The 18,424-nt window shown below is 49.5% G+C and overlaps 1 protein-coding gene across 1 annotated transcript in view; it reads left to right on the top strand.

Annotated features, from left to right (window-relative positions):
• LOC118789769 (echinoderm microtubule-associated protein-like 4) overlaps positions 1-18,139 on the top strand; it is a 64,587-nt gene extending 46,448 nt beyond the window's left edge. Inside the window, exons 7-24 of the mRNA XM_036546368.1 lie at positions 37-69; positions 1,241-1,364; positions 2,574-2,723; positions 3,196-3,265; positions 4,222-4,332; positions 5,072-5,167; positions 5,286-5,420; positions 5,648-5,783; positions 8,759-8,910; positions 9,235-9,360; positions 10,219-10,350; positions 10,648-10,715; positions 10,867-10,955; positions 11,092-11,189; positions 14,303-14,390; positions 14,749-14,847; positions 16,460-16,590; positions 17,211-18,139. Coding sequence (XP_036402261.1) covers positions 37-69; positions 1,241-1,364; positions 2,574-2,723; positions 3,196-3,265; positions 4,222-4,332; positions 5,072-5,167; positions 5,286-5,420; positions 5,648-5,783; positions 8,759-8,910; positions 9,235-9,360; positions 10,219-10,350; positions 10,648-10,715; positions 10,867-10,955; positions 11,092-11,189; positions 14,303-14,390; positions 14,749-14,847; positions 16,460-16,590; positions 17,211-17,786 — 2,414 coding nt within the window. The 3' untranslated portion in view covers positions 17,787-18,139. The remainder of the gene's footprint in view (positions 1-36; positions 70-1,240; positions 1,365-2,573; positions 2,724-3,195; positions 3,266-4,221; positions 4,333-5,071; positions 5,168-5,285; positions 5,421-5,647; positions 5,784-8,758; positions 8,911-9,234; positions 9,361-10,218; positions 10,351-10,647; positions 10,716-10,866; positions 10,956-11,091; positions 11,190-14,302; positions 14,391-14,748; positions 14,848-16,459; positions 16,591-17,210) is intronic.
• Positions 18,140-18,424: the final 285 nt, after the last annotated feature.

Raw genomic sequence — 18,424 nt, 5'->3', positions numbered from 1 at the left:
TTGTGCTGAGTGATTTTATCTCTGTCTCATAACCAGCCAAAATGTCAACTAGAGAAAAAAACAGCCAAGGTAAGACTGCACCTGGGGAGCGCCGAGGGCCATGGAACAAGCGCTCGCTCACCCTCTCCGCTTTGGGCTGCCGCCGCTGTCTTTCTTTCTCTCTGTCCATCTCTCTATCACACTCACACACTCTTGCAAAGTACTAAAGAAATCTCCCTTGCTTTTCCTTCTCTCTGTCTTGAGTACTATTTCATCACACACCGCACTTAATGAATAGAATAACGCTGAGCTTCAATCAGGTGATGTTACATTATGTGATAGATTTACTAAGCGGACACCCATACATTTCTCCACAGTATCCACTTATACAGATGAATGTCAGCCTGGTGCCAGAGGGAGGTCGCTGTGTAGTTTGTGAAAGGATTGCAGGGATCCCGAGAGCGCCGTTCATGCACAGCTCTGTCTGTGGCTCAGAGGCCACACCCCCTAATTTCGTAAACTCCTCCCCGAAAACCACCAAGACGAGGCTGAAGAATTCAGGCGGCTGGATTTTTGTCTGTAAAAAGTATTGAAGGGAAATCGTGGCAGGAAGGAATGCTGTTACAGGTTGCCCACTCAAACCGCTGCTCTAAACGCCACAGAGACTGTCCCTCTCGCCTGTGGAAGGGTACAGAGGGACGTGCTGTAAGGACTCACTCTGCTGCCATCCCACCTATGGGTTTCTCCCTCTTCGTCTCGCTCCTTCTTGGATTGAGGTGTCATAATGTTCATTCAAAGCTGGACGGGCGACCAGGAAAACACATTCCAGCACTCCTAGTCACTGAAACCCAAGCATCCTGGTGTTCTGGCTCTCTTCCTCCTCCTCCTCCTCCTCCTCTTCCTCTTCCTCGGCTGCTCGGCACGTTTGTTTTTATTTCAGCTGGGTTTGGGTTTTCATCTTCCTGCTTCGATCCTGCTGCACGATGCTTGCTGTTTCTGCTTGTTCCTGCCGGTCTGTCTGTCTGTCTGTCTGTCTGGGTGAGGTTTTTTTTTTTACATTTTTTTTTTTTAACAACGCCTGCAGTATTAACCTCAGTCTAACACACACAGTGTGTGGGAAGCACCAGTTGGCTTCCTCTTTTTCTCTCTCTGTCTCTCCTCTCCTTCTTTCTTCCTCTTCTCTCCCTCTCCTTGGGAAGGGGCCGAGAATGCCCAATTTTTTGAGTGGTCTAGTTACCCCCTCTCGCTGGCCTCTTCGCAGAGGGGGACTACATTAAGATGTTCATGAGGGGACGTCCCATCACCATGTTCATCCCGTCGGACGTGGAGAACTACGAGGACATCCGGACGGAGCTGCCACCGGAGAGACTGAAGCTGGAGTGGGTGTATCCTTCCCTGCCGCATTCGGCTGGCTCGTCCGCCATGTCACTCTGTCCATCTGTCCAACTCTCTGCCTGCCTACCTGTCCCTCTCTGTCCATTTATGCAGCTGCAAAGTTACATAATGTAATTACATTACATTGGTTAAGAGCATCTGCTAAATGATTGAAGTCTAGAGCGACTTCCAGCATAATAGAACATAAGTATATATATATATATATATATATATATATATATAGTATATATACTGGCATACATCCGTCACTAGAACTCTGAATCCAAAATATATCTCAATAGTACACGTAAAATAAGTACACGTAGATTGTTTGTTTGTCCACATTCCTCTCTGTCTGTCTCTGTGGTCCTGGACCTGTCTGGGCTGCTGGACTGTCCTCAGCTGACCGCTCCTCTGCAATCCCCCCCCCCCCCCCCTTCCCCGCTCTGGCCGTCTCCTCCCTTGTTGGCGGTAAGGAGAGCGGATCCTGCGGATTTGGGCCCTCCCTTCCTGTGCAGGTCCGCGCTCTTCTTCCTGCATCTCCCCAGATGCCCCTGTGCAGGGCCAGGTTCAAAGGCACAGTATTTTGCAGCATCTTACAGGATCCTGAACTGTAAACACGCGGGCCTCACGATAATAACATTCTCTCATGTTTGAGAAATGCCACGCCGTCTCGGCCATTTGGAGGCGTCTGTGCGGTCAGAGCCTGTCCCCGCTGGGCATCCAAGCGCATGCCTCACGCGTCTGTGTGTCCCTGTCTATCCCTCTCTCTGTCTCCGTCTGTCTCTCCCCCTCTTGCTGTCTCTTTCTCTTTCTCTCTGTGTCTTAGCCTCTCTGTCAGTCTCTCCCTCTCACTCTCCCTCTGTCTTTTCCTCTCTCCCCCCTTCTCTGTCTTTCTATATCTTTGTTTCTTTGTCTTTGTCTCCCCCTCTCTCTCTGTCTCTCTTTCTCATTCTCTTGCTGTCTCTCTGTCTCTGTCTCTCTCTCTGTGTCGTTGCTTCTCTCTGTCTCTGTCAGTCTCTCCCCCCTTCTCTCTCTGTCTATCTTGGTTTCTCTTTGTCTGTCCCTCTCTTTGTCTCACTCTTTCTCTTTGTCTCTATCTGTCTCCTCTGTCTCCCCCCCCCCTTCTGTTTCTCTCATTCTCTTGCTCTCTCTCCCTCTCTCTCTCTCTCTCTCTCTCTCTCTGCATCTCCATTCTTCTCCTTGACTCAGTCGGTCAGGTACGGCTACAGGGGTCGCGACTGCAGGGCGAACGTGTACCTGCTGCCCACGGGAGAGATGGTGTACTTCATCGCCTCAGTGGTCGTGCTCTTCAACTACGAGGAGAGGACGCAGCGCCACTACCTGGGCCACACCGACTGCGTAAAATGGTGCGTCCTTTCGGGCCTCAGGGGAGGATAACGCCGCTGGCACCTACGCACGGCCGCACGCAATGCGGGCGTCATGTGGCGCTCCCAGGGGAGCCGTTGGAAGAGCCACGACCTCTATGAAAATGAAATGCAAATGGGGGTTTGTCAGGGATTCAAGAAGGCAAATGAGAAGGTTCTGATAGTGGGTCTGTAAACAGTGTGGGCCTTTGTCTCTGTTGGGAAATAGGATTTAAATTGGATTTTCCTCTGCTGCCCACCAGTATTGAATTACATCAACAATCTTGTTTAGCCTTGCTTTTACCTGGGTTATGTCAGATGCTAAAAAAAGGACTTGTTTCTGACATGTCGGTGTAAATTATATGTTACCTAGCCTCTCAGTGCATGGAGGCGCTCTCCTTCCTCCAGTAGAATGCTATTCATCCCCCTCTCTCTGAGAGTGACATGCTCATGCCCTCCCCTTGTCCCCTTTCAGCCTGGCGATCCACCCTGACAAGATCCGCATTGCGACCGGGCAGCTCGCCGGCGTGGACAAGGACGGTCGGGTGAGTGCTTCCACGCCCTCAGTAATGGTGCCTGATCTGGCACAGAGGCGTTGCCAGAGCTGTTGGCGGTGCGCAAAGGGGCAAGCGAGTTGGGCTCAGGGAGTTAAACAGGTTCTAAAGAAAACAAGCTTCTCGCTCCCTCACCCTCTCTCTCCCTCCCCCTTTCTCCCTTGCTCTCACTCTCTTTCTCTGTCTCTGTCTCTCTCTTGCACTCTCTCTCTCCTTCTCCCTCACCCTCTCTCTCTCTCTCTCTCTTTCTCTCTCCCCCTCTCTCTCACTCTCCCCCTCACCCTCTCTCTCTCCCTCTCCCTCTCTCTGTCTCCCCACGCACCTGGCCGAGCCCCGCTCTGGCAGCCTGCAGCTGAAATGCCATCGAGTTTGGTGTCTGTGGTCTGTGCTCCGAGACTGTGAAAACAACAAGCCTGCTGTGTTTATTGTGCAACCCATATGTGCGTATGTGTATTTGTGTGTTTATGGGTCTTTTCTGTGCTGGCGTTTTTGTGCATTTGCTTGTGAACGTACTTGCACCTGTACATTAGCGTGTGTGTGCGCGCCTGTAACAGCAACTTCCATAGATTGCATTCCAATGCATTTTACTTGCGACATGTTCATGCCACTGGATATTTACTGATGCAGGTAAGATTTAAGTGTTAGTTGAGTAAATATTTAACCCGAAGGTACATCCGCACCTGGGATTTCAGCCTCTCTGATGAGTTCCCACACGCACTCACTTGGCCCAACTATAGCGGGGTTAAAAGTTAAGTGTATTTAAGATGCTTGGTGGAAATATATATTTTTCCTTTTCCACAATAATTTGGTAGGTAATGAAAAGATGGATATTCTCTTGCAGTCTAGTTCCCTAACCGCTGTTCCACTTGGCTGCCCTGTTTTATGCCTGAGGTTTGCAAGCCCGAAGGTAGCGGGTAACCGTCTCCTCCCTCCCTCCCTCCCTCCAGCCCCTGCAGCCCCACGTCAGGGTGTGGGACTCGGTCAGCCTGTCCACCCTGCAGGTCATCGGCCTGGGCACCTTCGAGAGGGGTGTCGGCTCGCTCTCCTTCTCCAAAGCCGTGAGTCTCCGGCCTTCCATCCTCATCCTCAGCACTGAACGAAATGAGCCTGGCTCATGAGAGAGAGAGAGAGGGAGAGAGGGAGAGCCATAAAATGTGGTTGCATTGTGTGAGAACAGGGCAGATCCGCCACAGGCTAGATCTCGGAATAGATTTTTACATTGAAAGCCTAGGAAAACATGTAGGCCCTTTTTGTACTTGCAAGGGTCGTTAATCTTAAGAATTTGAGTGTTTCAGGAGCTGTTGAATTCTGGGGCTTTTGGAGCTCCGGAGGTCTGAAGTTTGAGAGTTCCGGAGTTTCAGAGCCGCGGAATTCCAGAGCTCGAGAGATCCGTCGTCCTGAAACTCTGGACCTCCCCGCTGTGAACACGCTGTAATGTTGGAGGCCCTCGCCTGGGTGCCAGATGCCTCACAGTGCCTCTAATCAGCAGCGGTTCACAGTCCTCCCTCTCTCTCTCCCTGGTTCTCAGTCTCTCTCCTCTCATTCTTGCGCTCTCTCTCAGCACATTCCAGCTCCCTGCCTGTACTTCAGTCCAGCATACACACACACACACATTAAGTTTTTTTTATTCTGTAATCTCTTTTGGTGGTCATTCTATTTCTGAATCTAGAACTAGTAAGCATTCTTAATCATTGGAATGCAGATCTGCATTTCTCCATTTTCCACACAGACCGATCAGAACTTTTTTTTTTTTTTTTTTTTGAAGTTGAAGTTGCTGAAAGGTCTCTGTCCCCCCAGGACTCAGGTATCCACCTGGGCGTGATTGACGACTCTAATGAGCATATGCTGACCGTCTGGGACTGGAATAAGAAATCCAAGATAGCAGAAATTAAGGTGAGCTTCTTCCTATCATCACCCGTGTTCCCCTTGTCCCCATTTCACTGGTCTCTGGTCCCCCTCACTGTGACTCCCTCACCTTCCTGTGACATCCTGCCTCTTCTCCACCCTCCAGACCACGAATGAAGTGGTGCTAGCAGTGGAGTTTCACCCCACGGACGCCAACACCATTGTCACCTGCGGCAAGTCCCACGTCTTCTTCTGGACCTGGAGTGGTACCTCGCTGGCACGCAAGCAGGGCATCTTTGGGGTGAGCACACACACACACACACACACACACACACACACTGCAGACCCACAAGCACAAATAAGAACAGTCACCACATAGTCATACATGCCCACTCTCTCTTTGTGGTGCAGCTGGTGTGTGGGAATGTAACCTTCTCTCTCTTCCCTTAACCCCTTCCCTCATTATTTCTCTGCTTTTCTTCCTCCCACTCTCTTCTTCACTTCTTCTTTCTCTCTTTCCTTCCTCAGAAATACGAGAAGCCGAAGTTCGTACAGTGCCTGGCGTTCCTCAACAATGGGGACATTCTCACAGGCGACTCTGGGGGCATAATGCTGGTGTGGAGCCGCAGCACGGTGGAGCCTGCCCCGGGGAAGGGGCCGAAAGGTACCGCTGACACCCTAGCACCGCACAGCAAACCCCCCAACAAGCCCACAACCTTACACCCAGAGAGAGAGAGCAAAACAGAGAGAGAGAAAAAGAGAGAGAGAATGAGGGTGTGGATGCTGGCAGGTCTCTCGCGTTGGGCCCATGTGCCTGGAGGAAGATCCGTGTTCTAACGATAATTGTTTTTGTTGGCGCAGGCAGGAACTGGTCTTAAAGAGCTACAGAGCCGTGCCAGCACTAAACTGTTAATGGTTATTTATTTACCCTATTTGCCGCGATGAATCCGAGCATTGCGCCCCCAGGCTGTGGAGCATCTGAATGCCGAGCTCAAACAGGGCTGGCGGGGTATTTCAGTGCTCACAGGCCATCACTCCCATAGTGCTTTGCGAAATTGGGTGTGTGAAGGTACGTGCTGTCCAGAAACACTGGTTGGGGGGGGGGGTGAATTCTGATACCTCCTGTCTTTTGTAAGCTTGATATCATTACGTGCAGGGCTGAAGGCACTGCTGTAATTCCAGATCGTTCCGGTCTCCGTGCTGAATTAATATTAGATGTGTCAGAACAACAGAGGCACGGGTTTGGTTCGCTGATTGCGTGCGTGAGAGTATTAGGCGGAGTTCCTCATCCAGTAGCATTTTATTAACCCAAAACAAATGACCTGACAGATTTAGTGCTGTGTGATGTGAGCAGATAGACAGAGAGGCGTGCTGTGGTTAGGATGGTTCAATGTGCGGGAATTAGCATAATTTATTCCTTTAGTCTTGCTTTGTATTCAAATTACTCGGACCTGATAAATGAAAAGAGGCTCTGTCTCTGCTAATATGGAGCCATAACTTAATCTAATGCAAATTTGTTTCTCTGTGTCTCTCCCCATTAAAAACCCCTCTGTCCTTCATGAAGGTGAAACTCTGCCTCCTACTGGCCACAAAACTCCCATTACCCATTACCTGTACTACTCCCGGGGCTAGGAAATGTAAATCGATCCATCAAAGCATTTAATAAATAAAGTCTTAATACAAAATATGTGCAAAATGTACACGTACAAAATATACCAAAGAATCATTTACATAATTGATTCGTAATTTCTTATTAGCCAGACATCTAGATCAATGAAAAAATGGTCCTTTGAATGAGCTGCATGTCTGACCTGTTGGTTTTATCCTCAGTTTTCTGTTGTAGCTTTTAAATGACTGAATGAATGTAGCTAAAAGTAAGCCTCGCTAATATACTCTCAGCGAAACCTTTGAAACACACAATGCGAACAGGATACAAGGCAGCCAAACTACATTTGAATAAAAGGATACGAGCCAAGAACACAAGCTCTAGCGTGTGTTGTTAGAGCCTGGCAAACTGCCATAAATGCTATCAAAATATGAAGCGAATGAAATGTATATAATATAGTGTATATAAAGTATATAAAAATATGAGGTGCATTCCCCATATGAAGCTGAAGCCTTTTTTCCCAAACTTAAAAAAATCCTGAACTCAGCTGGCCTTATATGTATCTGTAGGTATCTCCATCCACAGCTACTAGACCAAGCAATTTAGCGAGCTAATTCACAATTGCTAAACTTGTGCTTCAAAATGATGGAATATAAGCAAAATCATTTGCACATAGGATTGTTTGTCAGTTGATTCTGATTTCAGTTTTGATCATTGATTTTGATTCTGTTGTGTCATGAAAGCATGAATGCTTCGATGCACGCCTTTCTCAGGCTGGCATTCCAAACCCCACACCCAGCCCGCAGATGCAGAGGTTCATAAGAGCTGCTCAGAGGGGCACTCTGTTCCCTGTGCTTTACACGAGACCCAAGGCTGTGTCCATTTGTGAGATCAGATTTTTACCACCTGCATCACTGCGTTCACCAAGTCTGCTAGCTAGCATTAGCCTTTTGGGCTAAGTACGTGTTTGTCCTGCTGGTTCATATCTGTATTTTCAGCTGCGCCATTGCTGCCGAGTTGCTAAGAGTACTTATGTTTCTATGGCTGTCCCACATTTCCACCCCCCCATTGTTGGATCCTTATGCTCACTTACCAGTATCATACCAGTAAGGCTAATATTAGCTAGTAGGCTGTCACCCAGGCTAGCAGTTTGCTGATAATGTCAACTGAATGTCACTGACTGCCCGTGTTGCCAGGGGTAGTCCCATTTGTCAAATTTTCCCAGTTTGTGTGATCTTTTTTTTGATACAATGAAACATGGTCCACAGTCAGCTTGGTGGGCAGCACCTCCTGTCCGAATGCGGTCCTCCGGAGTGTTCAGCAGTGCTACTTTTGGTCCCGTGCCAACTCGGCATGATCCGCAGGCTGTGTTAATGTGTGATTAGCTTTGCCAAACGGCGCGTTTTTTTCAGCTCCAGAGTGCCCCAGAGGGGTGTAGGCCGAAGCCCCGCCCTCGCGCTGCTCCGGGGCGGCCGCAGCTGGGGAATCACCCGGTGCGCTGCCCCGCACCAGCGGGGTTCCCCCCTGCTGCAAGTGCATTATCAGCACATCCTACGCTGTTATTTCAGGAGCGATAAAATGGAGGAATGCGGAGAATGCAGACATGTCAGCCCCACACACACACATACACACACACACACGCAGACACACACTCGTCATTCCCCTCCAGCACACGCTGCCCCCCAGAGAACAACAAGAGAGCGCCTGTCTTGAATTCCCACCATGAACCACATTAATGACTGTGAAGTATTTCTGCTATTTCACTCCCAGAAAGCTGGGCTGGGAGTTACTGGCAGTCTCTCGATATTTCTCCTTCTCCCCATTTGTATCTCTCTGTTTTTTTTCCTCTTCTTGTCTCGTCTGATAGGTATTGAGCACGGTCTGTTTGTGTGTGTGTGTGGTGTGTGTGTGTGTTTTGGTGGGGGGTCTGGAACTAGAGACACATCTCTTTACCCACATGCCCTGCTTTCCCTCTGATTGTCTGCCTTTCTTTTCCTCGTCCCTCTCCCGTTCGCCGGTGGCCTGTCCCTCAGGTGTGTACCAGATCAGCAGTCAGATCAAGGCCCACGACGGCAGCCTGTTCACTCTGTGCCAGATGAGGAATGGCACTCTGCTGACAGGAGGGGGAAAGGACCACAAGATCATCCTGTGGGACCACGACCTGAGCCCAGAGAGAGAGATCGAGGTGGGACGCCCTGCACACAGAGTCCAGCACAGAGCACCCTGCCCCGCACATACGCACACATACACACTATATACAAACACACTCTACACACACACCCTCTCATACCCTGTTTACACTCCAGGAACACATGCACATACCTTCTTACACACCTTAGGAACCTATGCATACACACACACACCATCTGTGTATGCAAGGTCTGTGACATCATGCATACACACACCCGCTACTTAATTACACCATATATAGTTTGTATAGTTAAATATATTTTGCTGTACTTTGTCTCACCTCCTCTCTGGATATCTCTTCATCCCTGTGGTCCTGTAGGTCCCTGACCAATACGGAACCATTCGTGCTGTGGCCGAGGGGAAGGGGGAGGAATTTTTGGTGGGCACATCGCGAAACTTCATCCTGAGGGGGACGTTTAATGATGGTTTCCAGGTTGAAGTGCAGGTGAGTGAATAGTGTGGGCCTGTCTCTACTTTCTCTGTCCACATTCTTTTATTTTATTGTCGTGTCATTCACGTGATTCATTCACACCATACATTCCAAAACCTCCTAGAGAGCATGGTGGCTGCAAATCAAAGAAGAATACCCGATAACCAGGCAATATATGTGGATAGGCAGATGTTGTACACCAGTGGTCAACTATTGTGCACAGGTGGTCATCTGTTAGACACAGATTGGTGAATCACACAGGTATTACAGGTATTGAATGTAGTCAGGTATCGTGTGGATTGTCAGCTGTAAAGGTGGTTACCTCTTATGCAAAGGTACTGTGCTCAGGCACACAGCCTTAAAAAACAAACGCAGAAAAAGTTTCCGAACTTGTGGGGGCTAATTTAGGATGGGGAAGGAGTGAGACGGGCTGAACAGATGAAAGGGAATCCAGGACTGCACGGGCATCCAATGCTGGTCCCTCATTGGTTCCGACTCATTTCCTCCCTGAAGGAGCGCAGACGAGAACTATTATATCCAGAGATGGAGTGTTAGCGCTGCTCTCTATTAGGGGTCATTTTCTGGTGATTTCCCGTTTAAAATAAACAAGCGTCCTTGGAATGCCTCCAGTCTTTCAGCTCCAGCCAACTGGGCCCTCGGGCTGTGGAATTGTCCTCTTCCTGTCTGTCTGTCTCTTCAATGGGGTACTGTCTCATGCCTGTCTGTTCTGTTTGCTTCCTGTTTGTTCTTTTTCTCTGTGAGGGAGATTTTTTCTCTTGTCTCTGTCTTTGTGGAGGGTAATTCTCTCTCCCCGTGCTCCCCAAGATGCCAGATTTTAACCTGTCACTCTACCTCTGCCCCTCCCCCCTCCAGGGTCACACAGACGAGCTTTGGGGGCTGGCCACGCACCCCTTCAAGGACCTGTTCCTCACTTGCGCTCAGGACCGACAGGTGTGCCTGTGGAACTCTGTGGACCACTCGCTGGAATGGACCAGGCTTCTGGATGTAAGCACTGCCTACAACCTCCTCTCACACTCTGTGTTGTAGCACAGTAGTGTACTGAAAAACGTCTCACACTTTCAGGTGTACTGCAGCATGCGCTTTCTGCATTTCCAGTGATTGCTAATGTTTCCATAGCTCATTGTTGTTTGATATTATCTGAAAATCTCTGACCTGCTGTGTTCCCTTCTCTCCTCTGCCTCTCTCCCTCTCCTCACTCCTCTCCTTGCTTTCCCTCCTCCCCTTTTCCTTACCTCCTTCCTGTCTTCTCCTCTGTCTCCCTCCTCTCCCTCTCTCTCTCAGGAGCATGGACACTGTGCAGACTTCCACCCCAGTGGTGCAGTCGTGGCTATCGGGACTCACTCAGGAAAGTACGTCTGCCTCAGACCTCGTGCCTTCTGGAACATTCATACTGTAACCAGGGTCTCTGTCTGTATAATGTAGCCAAGGTCTCATCTGTCTGCATCAGTGTGGGTCTTAACGGCAGCAAGTGTTTGTCATTCGACCCTCTGTGTGCCGCAGGTGGTACGCTCTCGATGCTGAGACGAGGGACCTGGTCGCCATCCACACCGACGGGAACGAGCAGCTGTCTGTCATGCGCTACTCCGTTGGTAGGTGGAGACTAGGGGTGTGTCTTACCCACGTTACCATGCTACCGATCGGGCTACCTGGGCCTGCTCTGTACGGCAAAAAAAAAAAAAACACCCACCATCCTCTGCTCTCCCCTCTTCTCCCCCCGTCCCCCAGATGGCACCCTGCTGGCAGTGGGATCACATGACAACTTCATTTACCTCTACACCGTGTCGGAGAATGGCAGGAAGTACAGCAGATACGGGAAGTGCACTGTGAGTCAGGGGCTTTCCTCACCACGCGTCTGCCCTGTCCTCTCCCTCACACCTGCCCTGTCCTCTCCCTCACACCTGCCCTGTCCTCTCCCTCTCACCTGCCCTGTCCTCTCCCTCACACCTGCCCTGTCCTCTCCCTCACACCTGCCCTGTCCTCTCCCTCTCACCTGCCCTGTCCTCTCCCTCACACCTGCCCTGTCCTCTCCCTCACACCTGCCCTGTCCTCTCCCTCACACCTGTAGTGTCCTCTCTCTCACTTCTCAGTAGTCTCTTGCAGCCCACCCCACGGTGTAGTGCCTAAGCTCTCTGAAGACAGCTCACTTCATGAGCTGGAGCTCTTGAACATCACTGTGAAGGTTTTGACCCTGTGAAATGGCACCGTGAGCTAAAAGACTGATTATGAGACTGACCTACGTAACTGCTGTCTTTCATATAGCTGCCAGCCATGATGACAGTAGTACAGGAGTCCCTCATACTAAAGGGCTCACATTGTCAGTCTGAATCAGATCAACTCGGCATCGGATGGTCACAGTGTCTATACTATGTTACATTTTTTCAGAAATTATGTTATCACCTGTTACTATCTCTCCCCGGTGTTTCTCTCCAGATCTCAGGATGTTACTGCTGTACAGAGTGTCATAAAACTTCCTGGGTAATAGAATTTTGGATCGGATACTCCAGTTTACACGCAGTGGCCATATCTTCATTCTGAATCTGCCGTAATCGCTCTCTTTGAAGAGGGAGATGATTAGTATGATTAATTTGAGTCTGCTTTGAGCCCAAAAGAGGAGGATGATTCATACGAGTCTGCTGAAGGAAGGAGAGGATGATGGGAAACAGTATCTCCCTCTTCCTCCTCCTAAAGGAGTGCTTTGTGTAGATATGAGCAGAAATGCAGTTGCGTTTAGAATATCAGGAGAGAACATTACAACGCCTGCCATGTCGATTTAAGCGATGTATTCATGGTAGCGGCCCGCGCGGAATGCTGTGCCCAGACCGCAGATATTAGTTTCATGTTGTGTGAAAGAGGCCCAGTCGCTAATAGGCACGCTCAGCCACTCTTTTATTATTGTTTTCTATTTTTGCTGGCTTTTAAACCATACCAGCATTCATCGACAAAAAGGAAGCCAAGCTTCCCTGCATTTTTTTTTAACCAGACTAGCGCAGAAGTCCTTCGGCTTTTATATCACAGCTCAGAGTGCTGTTGGTGCTTTGTATCGCCACAGTCTAGACGTGCTATTCAAATAAATCTCACAAAGCGTGACAGAATGGTGAGCTCTGTAGCAAATATGATTGTGCAGAGATGAACAGTAGTCCGGTCAGGTTGCCATACACACCAACTCCGAAGTGGAAGCCCTTGCTTTTAGGCTGGATTGGGAGGATCTCTCCTGAGTATGTGAACAGAGCAGTGCTTACTGCAACTGTTTTTTAGTGCATGTGTGTGTGTCAAACACAGAGGGACACGTATTAAACAGAGGCAGTAAGGTTTATCGACCGTGACAAGAGACCCATGTCGACCTGGTCTGCAACCCTTGGAGTGACTTTGTGCTGTGCCATTGTTAGAGTGATTGCTTCGTGTGAGCTTTCTGATTGGCTGCTGGTCAATGTGTGGCTCTCCTCCTCTCCTGCCTTTCCTGGTCTCCTCGTCTGCCTTAACATATGCAGGCGTGATTCAGTCCAGCAGGCACAGCGACGGCCAGGTAAAGGGTCGACCGCAGCATGTGTGAGCGGCGTCAGGGCCAAGTCGCTTGCAGAACCACATCGGCTGCTCACACGGTCGCAATCAGGTCAGTCAGGAGAACCGATTATGCAGTGACAGTTGGATTAAAGTCGTTTGTACACACAGTCAGGTCAAGATCAGCTGCATTTGCATCCAGAGTCATTTTCAGGTCCAGCTCTTTGCAAGGAGTCTCTGCTCAGGTCTCTGTTTGAGTGCAGTGTCTGTGCTTGATGGGACTACGTGGCTCTCGTAGCACTTTCTCAATGTTGTTGTTGTTTTCAGCCACCTGGTGGCGTTGAAGAGCCCTGGAGAAAGGCCACACCGCTGCATGAAAAATGAAAATAAATTCAAGAAGCGCGAGTGAAAGCATAAAAGTCTGATTCTCTTTTCAGCCTCTCGGTTAATCTTGAGAGGCAGCGCATTTCAGAAAGAACAAAGCCGTAATTAAACATTGTGGGAATGCTGGTTTCTGCTTTTATTGGCGCTGGCAGACTGTTTGCAGTCTAGGCCCCCCAGAGGATTCTGGGCCGTCTGTGAGACAAGCTCCACGCTGTAGATTAAACACACAGCTGTACATTAATGTTAACATCGGAGGGAGGAGGACCGAGGTTTATCTGCAAGAACTGAGCGTGGGTGTATGTGTATGTGTACATGTGTGGTGTGGCTGTTAAATATTTCTGTATTCCAAAGAGGTATGTGTGTGTCTCACACAGTGCCTCGTGTGTGTTTGTGCGTGTGTGTGTGTATGTGCGTGTGCACGTGAGCGCAGTGCGGAGCATTGTGTCTTTGTGCAAAGTGAGCCGAGCAGCTGTTAAGCGTCTGGGTCAGGCTTGGCAAGACATCACAGACATTCCTGCGTGTGTGTGTGTGCGCGTGTGTGTGTGTGTGTGTGTGTGTGTGTGTGTGTGTGTGTGTGCTTTGGACGCAAGCCTGCAGACTCCAAGGAAATCATACAAAGTGCCAAGACAGACAAACAGAGATTCCCTCCCTGACCCTGGCTGGGGGAGGACAGACGGACAGACGGGGTGGGGAAGGGGGGGGAATCGCAGTGGAGTGGGAAAGATCACCCTGTCACTCTCTCTCCCTGCCTCCCTCTCCCTCCTTCCCCTCTTTGTTTTGTTGAAGCTACTATTTTACGCCAGTGCCTGGCATCAAATGTGACTTGCCGCTTTGGAAATAATTTACCACTCCACAAAGGTTCTGTGTACGTCGTACCACAGCTCTGTGCTAACATTTTCACCCTCTGCTGACTTCCTCCACTATGCTTCTCTTTCACTCGGCTCAGCCGAATTGGCTTTTCCAGTCTGCTATATGTCTGTGTTGACAAAGTGTGCACAGCAATCCACCTCTCTCCCTCCCTCTCTAAGCCTCTCTCTGTTTTGCTTCCTTGCAGGGACATTCCAGCTACATCACACATCTTGACTGGTCCCCCGACAACAAGTTCATCATGTCCAACTCAGGCGACTATGAAATCCTTTACTGTGAGTTATCCACCGTTCTGCTGGCTCGCTCACACTTTAATACCAGAGAGCTTGGATCTTTTAGACGCTACTTCCAGTTGGCAGCTTCATGCTGTGTCTTCCAGTCGCTCCTTGAGTGTTCATAAGCGCTGAGTATCACGTGCATTCAGGTTCATACACGGCAATGCTAACATGTCGTCGTGTAGCGTATGTCACTGAGGTTTTTACACACGCACACACACAGTCTCTTTCACTCACGTTGACACACAAACACGCACACTAGTGAAGGTTTATACACTGACAGACGCCCATTTGGTCACGCTCCAGGGAACCCAAGGTTATCGGTTGTACTATGTCTCTCTCTCTCTGTCTCCCTCAGGGGACATTCCAAATGGCTGCAAGCTGATCCGGAATCGCTCGGAGTGCAAGGACATTGACTGGGCCACATATACCTGCGTGCTGGGATTCCACGTCTTCGGTCAGTCCCGTGCTGTTCCGTTTCACCGGAAGTGCCTGTCACGGTGTCTCCACGCTGCAAAAGCGAGGGCCGCCTCACACCTCCGCAAAGCTTCGTAACGCTTGACTGCAGCCTTCATAAACATTCATAGTCTCACACGGCAGCTGAAATCTCTTCATCTGGTGCCTGCTTATTCTCACAAGCAGTTATGACTGTCTGCGAGTGCTTATGGAAATTGTTGTGCGTTGAGCACTTTGAAGGCATTACGTCGGGCCCTTCAAAGAGAGCATTATTTCTGTGACACACAGCTCTGTGTTCGCGGCTCTGGGTGGGTTTTGACAGGCTTGGTCTCTCCCTCAGCCCCTGTGTGATGGGATTGCTGGTTCATTTCTCCCTGGTGGGGGTGGATTTTTGCCCAGTCTCCAGGCTGGTATTGCAGCCTTTCTGTGGGGCTGGCCCTCCGCGCCAGGCAGTCTGTGGTTAGATAGTGCTGGGGCCCCAAGTCATTCAGCGCTATTAAATGCTCTCAGGAATTCTCATTCGCAGTCTCTCCATCCCTCTCCCTCCACTTCTCTCCATCTCCCTTCCTCTCTCCCTCTCCTCATTTCTGTCTGTCTCCCTCTCTTCTTTGCTTCCCTTATTTCAAAGTCGCAACCAGCTCTAATGTCACAGCAATTTCTGCGTTGGAAGAGCATATGAGACAAACTGACACATAATACGCAAAGCGTGCATAGCTCGACTCGGGGATAAATGCAATACCCATGATATAAAGTGACATTCTCCCCTGGTCATTTCTGTCCCAAATCACAATGGAAAAGGGAAATAATGATTTTAATCGCCCGCACCTGGAAAAAGTGCCTCTGCAGATTGTGAGGTCTGGTATAGTATCTACCGCTCCTGACGTGAGGCACACGTGAAAAAAAAAAAGAGATGGAAACAAAAGGTCTGAATATCGGACCCCGTCTCCTACATTTTTCATGGCTTTATGAGACTGGAAAAACTGTTAACTCTTGACTTGCAGATTCCAACGCGCTGAGCCGAAAGATTGAAAGAGAGCTGAAACCAGAGCCGATAGTCCCCCAGAGATGTATTACAGATTTCTGAAGGGAGAAGTGATCAGTGAGGGGACAGCAGAATCGTGCCATGCCTCCGTGGCGCTGGTCTGCCCCCTGGTGGCAGGTTTGCATCAGCACGTGCTCACGTCTGCAGGCCAGCGTATGGACAAAGCAGAGCAAATCAGGGAGATGTCTTCATAAACTGCGGGGAAAAAGGAGGTCTTGTTTACTCCGCAATGCTGAGACAACTGTAGCGTGACCATAATCTCAAGACACGCAGTGGGACAGGGTGGGGTGAGAAGCCGGCACCTGTGTGTGGGTGTGTGTAAGAGATAGAGAAGTTTCCACAGGAAAAGCCATTTTGTATCAGGGTAATTTGTCGTGGAACCTCCCTTGGTCCCACTTTGAGATACGACGAGTTTGGCAAAAATCTCCCAACCTAAATGAGACGTGGCTGTGGTGCCATCTGCTGGAGACAAAACATACCACCAGAGCTGCCGACAGAGGGAGAAAGTGTGAAATGTGATGTGTCCTCTGCGTGTGGATGTAACCTGTGCCCTGTGTCTTGTCCCGGACAGGGGTGTGGCCGGAGGGTTCGGACGGGACAGATATCAACGCTCTGATGAGGTCCCACAACAGGAAAGTGATCGCGCTGGCTGATGACTTCTGCAAAGTCCACCTCTTCCAGTACCCCTGCTCCCGACCCAAGGTGAGCTCACCCTAACAGCCCACAGAACAGCTCCTTCATGCTGAGCATTCTCTACTAATGCCCTTTGTCAGATAGACCAGAGCCCCAGTGTTAGAGTTCTGAGCTCTCCCTAGAGGATGCACCTCCTGGACTGGGAAGAGTTTTCAATTTTTCAGCTTATATGTACAGTAATAGTTTGGGTATGGTTTATTTTTACCATTTTCCACACTTCAGAATAATAGTAAAGATACCTAAACTACAAAACAACACAAATAGAATTATGCAACAACCAAAAACATGTTATAAACAAATCAAAACTGTCTTATATTTTAGATTCTTCAAAATAGCCAGAAAATATTTTTTAAAATGACATTTTTAGAAAGATTTTAATACACAGGCATCAGCTTGACAACTTGTATCTGTCAAAGAAAATAAGTTCAAGTCTTTAGATCAGAATGCCTTTGAATGCATGTTTCCCATTATCTAAATCTGGTGTGACCAAACTTTTCACAGGTACTGTACCTATGGAATCAGCTATGGATAATCCAAAGGCACTTGCTTCTGTAGGATCATTGTGCTTTGCTGATTAGCGTAATACTACAACGTAACCATCTCTTAAATGCTGTGTTACTGTCCCCCAGGCCCCAAGCCACAAGTACAGCGCCCACAGCAGTCACGTGACCAACGTGAGCTTCCTGCACAGTGACAGTCACCTGGTGTCCACAGGCGGCAAGGACACCAGCATTATGCAGTGGCGACTGGTGGAGAAGACCCCCTCCATACAGCCGAGCGAGAGCCTCACCCTTGGAGAGGGGCTGCTTCAAAACTCCACCCCCCGGGGTGGGGCCCCACCACCTATTCAGACACCCACACCCACAGAGCCCACCGCGCCCGCCTTGGCCTCCCCCCAAACGGAGTCCATCCCGGCCAACGCACCCTCCTCCGAAACGGAGTCCCTCCCGCCCGGCTTAACGTCCCCCTCCACGGAGACCGCCCCACCTCCTTTGACCTCCCCGCCTACGGGCAACACCACCCCTCCTCCCACGCCCACTGAGCCCACCCCCAATGGACAGCAGCAGAGCTCCCCAGAAACCCCTCCCCCCTCCGACACCACCCCGCCCCCCACTGATAGCACGCTGAGCCCCAAGGACAGCCTGGATCCTAGCGACGACACGGCCACGCCGAGTGACGAGTACATGCCATCCACTCCCTCATAAGAACCTGAGCCAGAGCCCAGATTTCACTCTCTATCCTGCTCTGAGCTCCCCCTGGAGGCTGTGAGGCGTAACTGCGCTCTCCAGGGGAGTGCAACGTGGGTTTATTTTCAGGTTCTCTTTGTTTTGTTTTTTTTTTCGTTTGTTTTGAAGTCATTGTTAATTTCCAGATTGGTAGGAGAAAATGAGGGGTATGGTCAGAGAAGGCTGGAAGGCTTAGTGTTGTGTTTTACAGGTTCAGTTGAAGGGCAAAGGGTTAGAGAAATGAACAGCCCTACTATCACAGAAGATGCAGTTGATAAAAATGAAAGCTTGGAGAAAAGACAGACACAAAACCCACACAGACACTAACATATTCAAAAATACACAAACAGACAAGAACAGACACTAACACACAAACGCTAACAGACACTGAAACAAACACAGCATCACACGCACATGCAAACAGACACACACACTTTTTTTTCATGAGGATATTAGCATCCAGGGAGGGAGTAAGTTGGTATTTCCTGTGCTTCACAGAGGAGGTGCTCTTCTTTTTAATCTCAAAAAGCTGGCTTTGAGTTTTAATGTTTTACTTTTTTTCCTGGGGAAAGTTCTAACAATTCTTCTATAGGTTAATAATTAAGGCATATGAGCAG

Source organism: Megalops cyprinoides, chromosome 15 (genome assembly GCF_013368585.1).
Source record: "Megalops cyprinoides isolate fMegCyp1 chromosome 15, fMegCyp1.pri, whole genome shotgun sequence".
Taxonomy (NCBI): Eukaryota; Metazoa; Chordata; class Actinopteri; order Elopiformes; family Megalopidae; genus Megalops; species Megalops cyprinoides.
The sequence above is the reverse complement of the archived record's forward strand: the minus strand, read 5'-3'. Positions and strand labels throughout refer to the sequence as shown.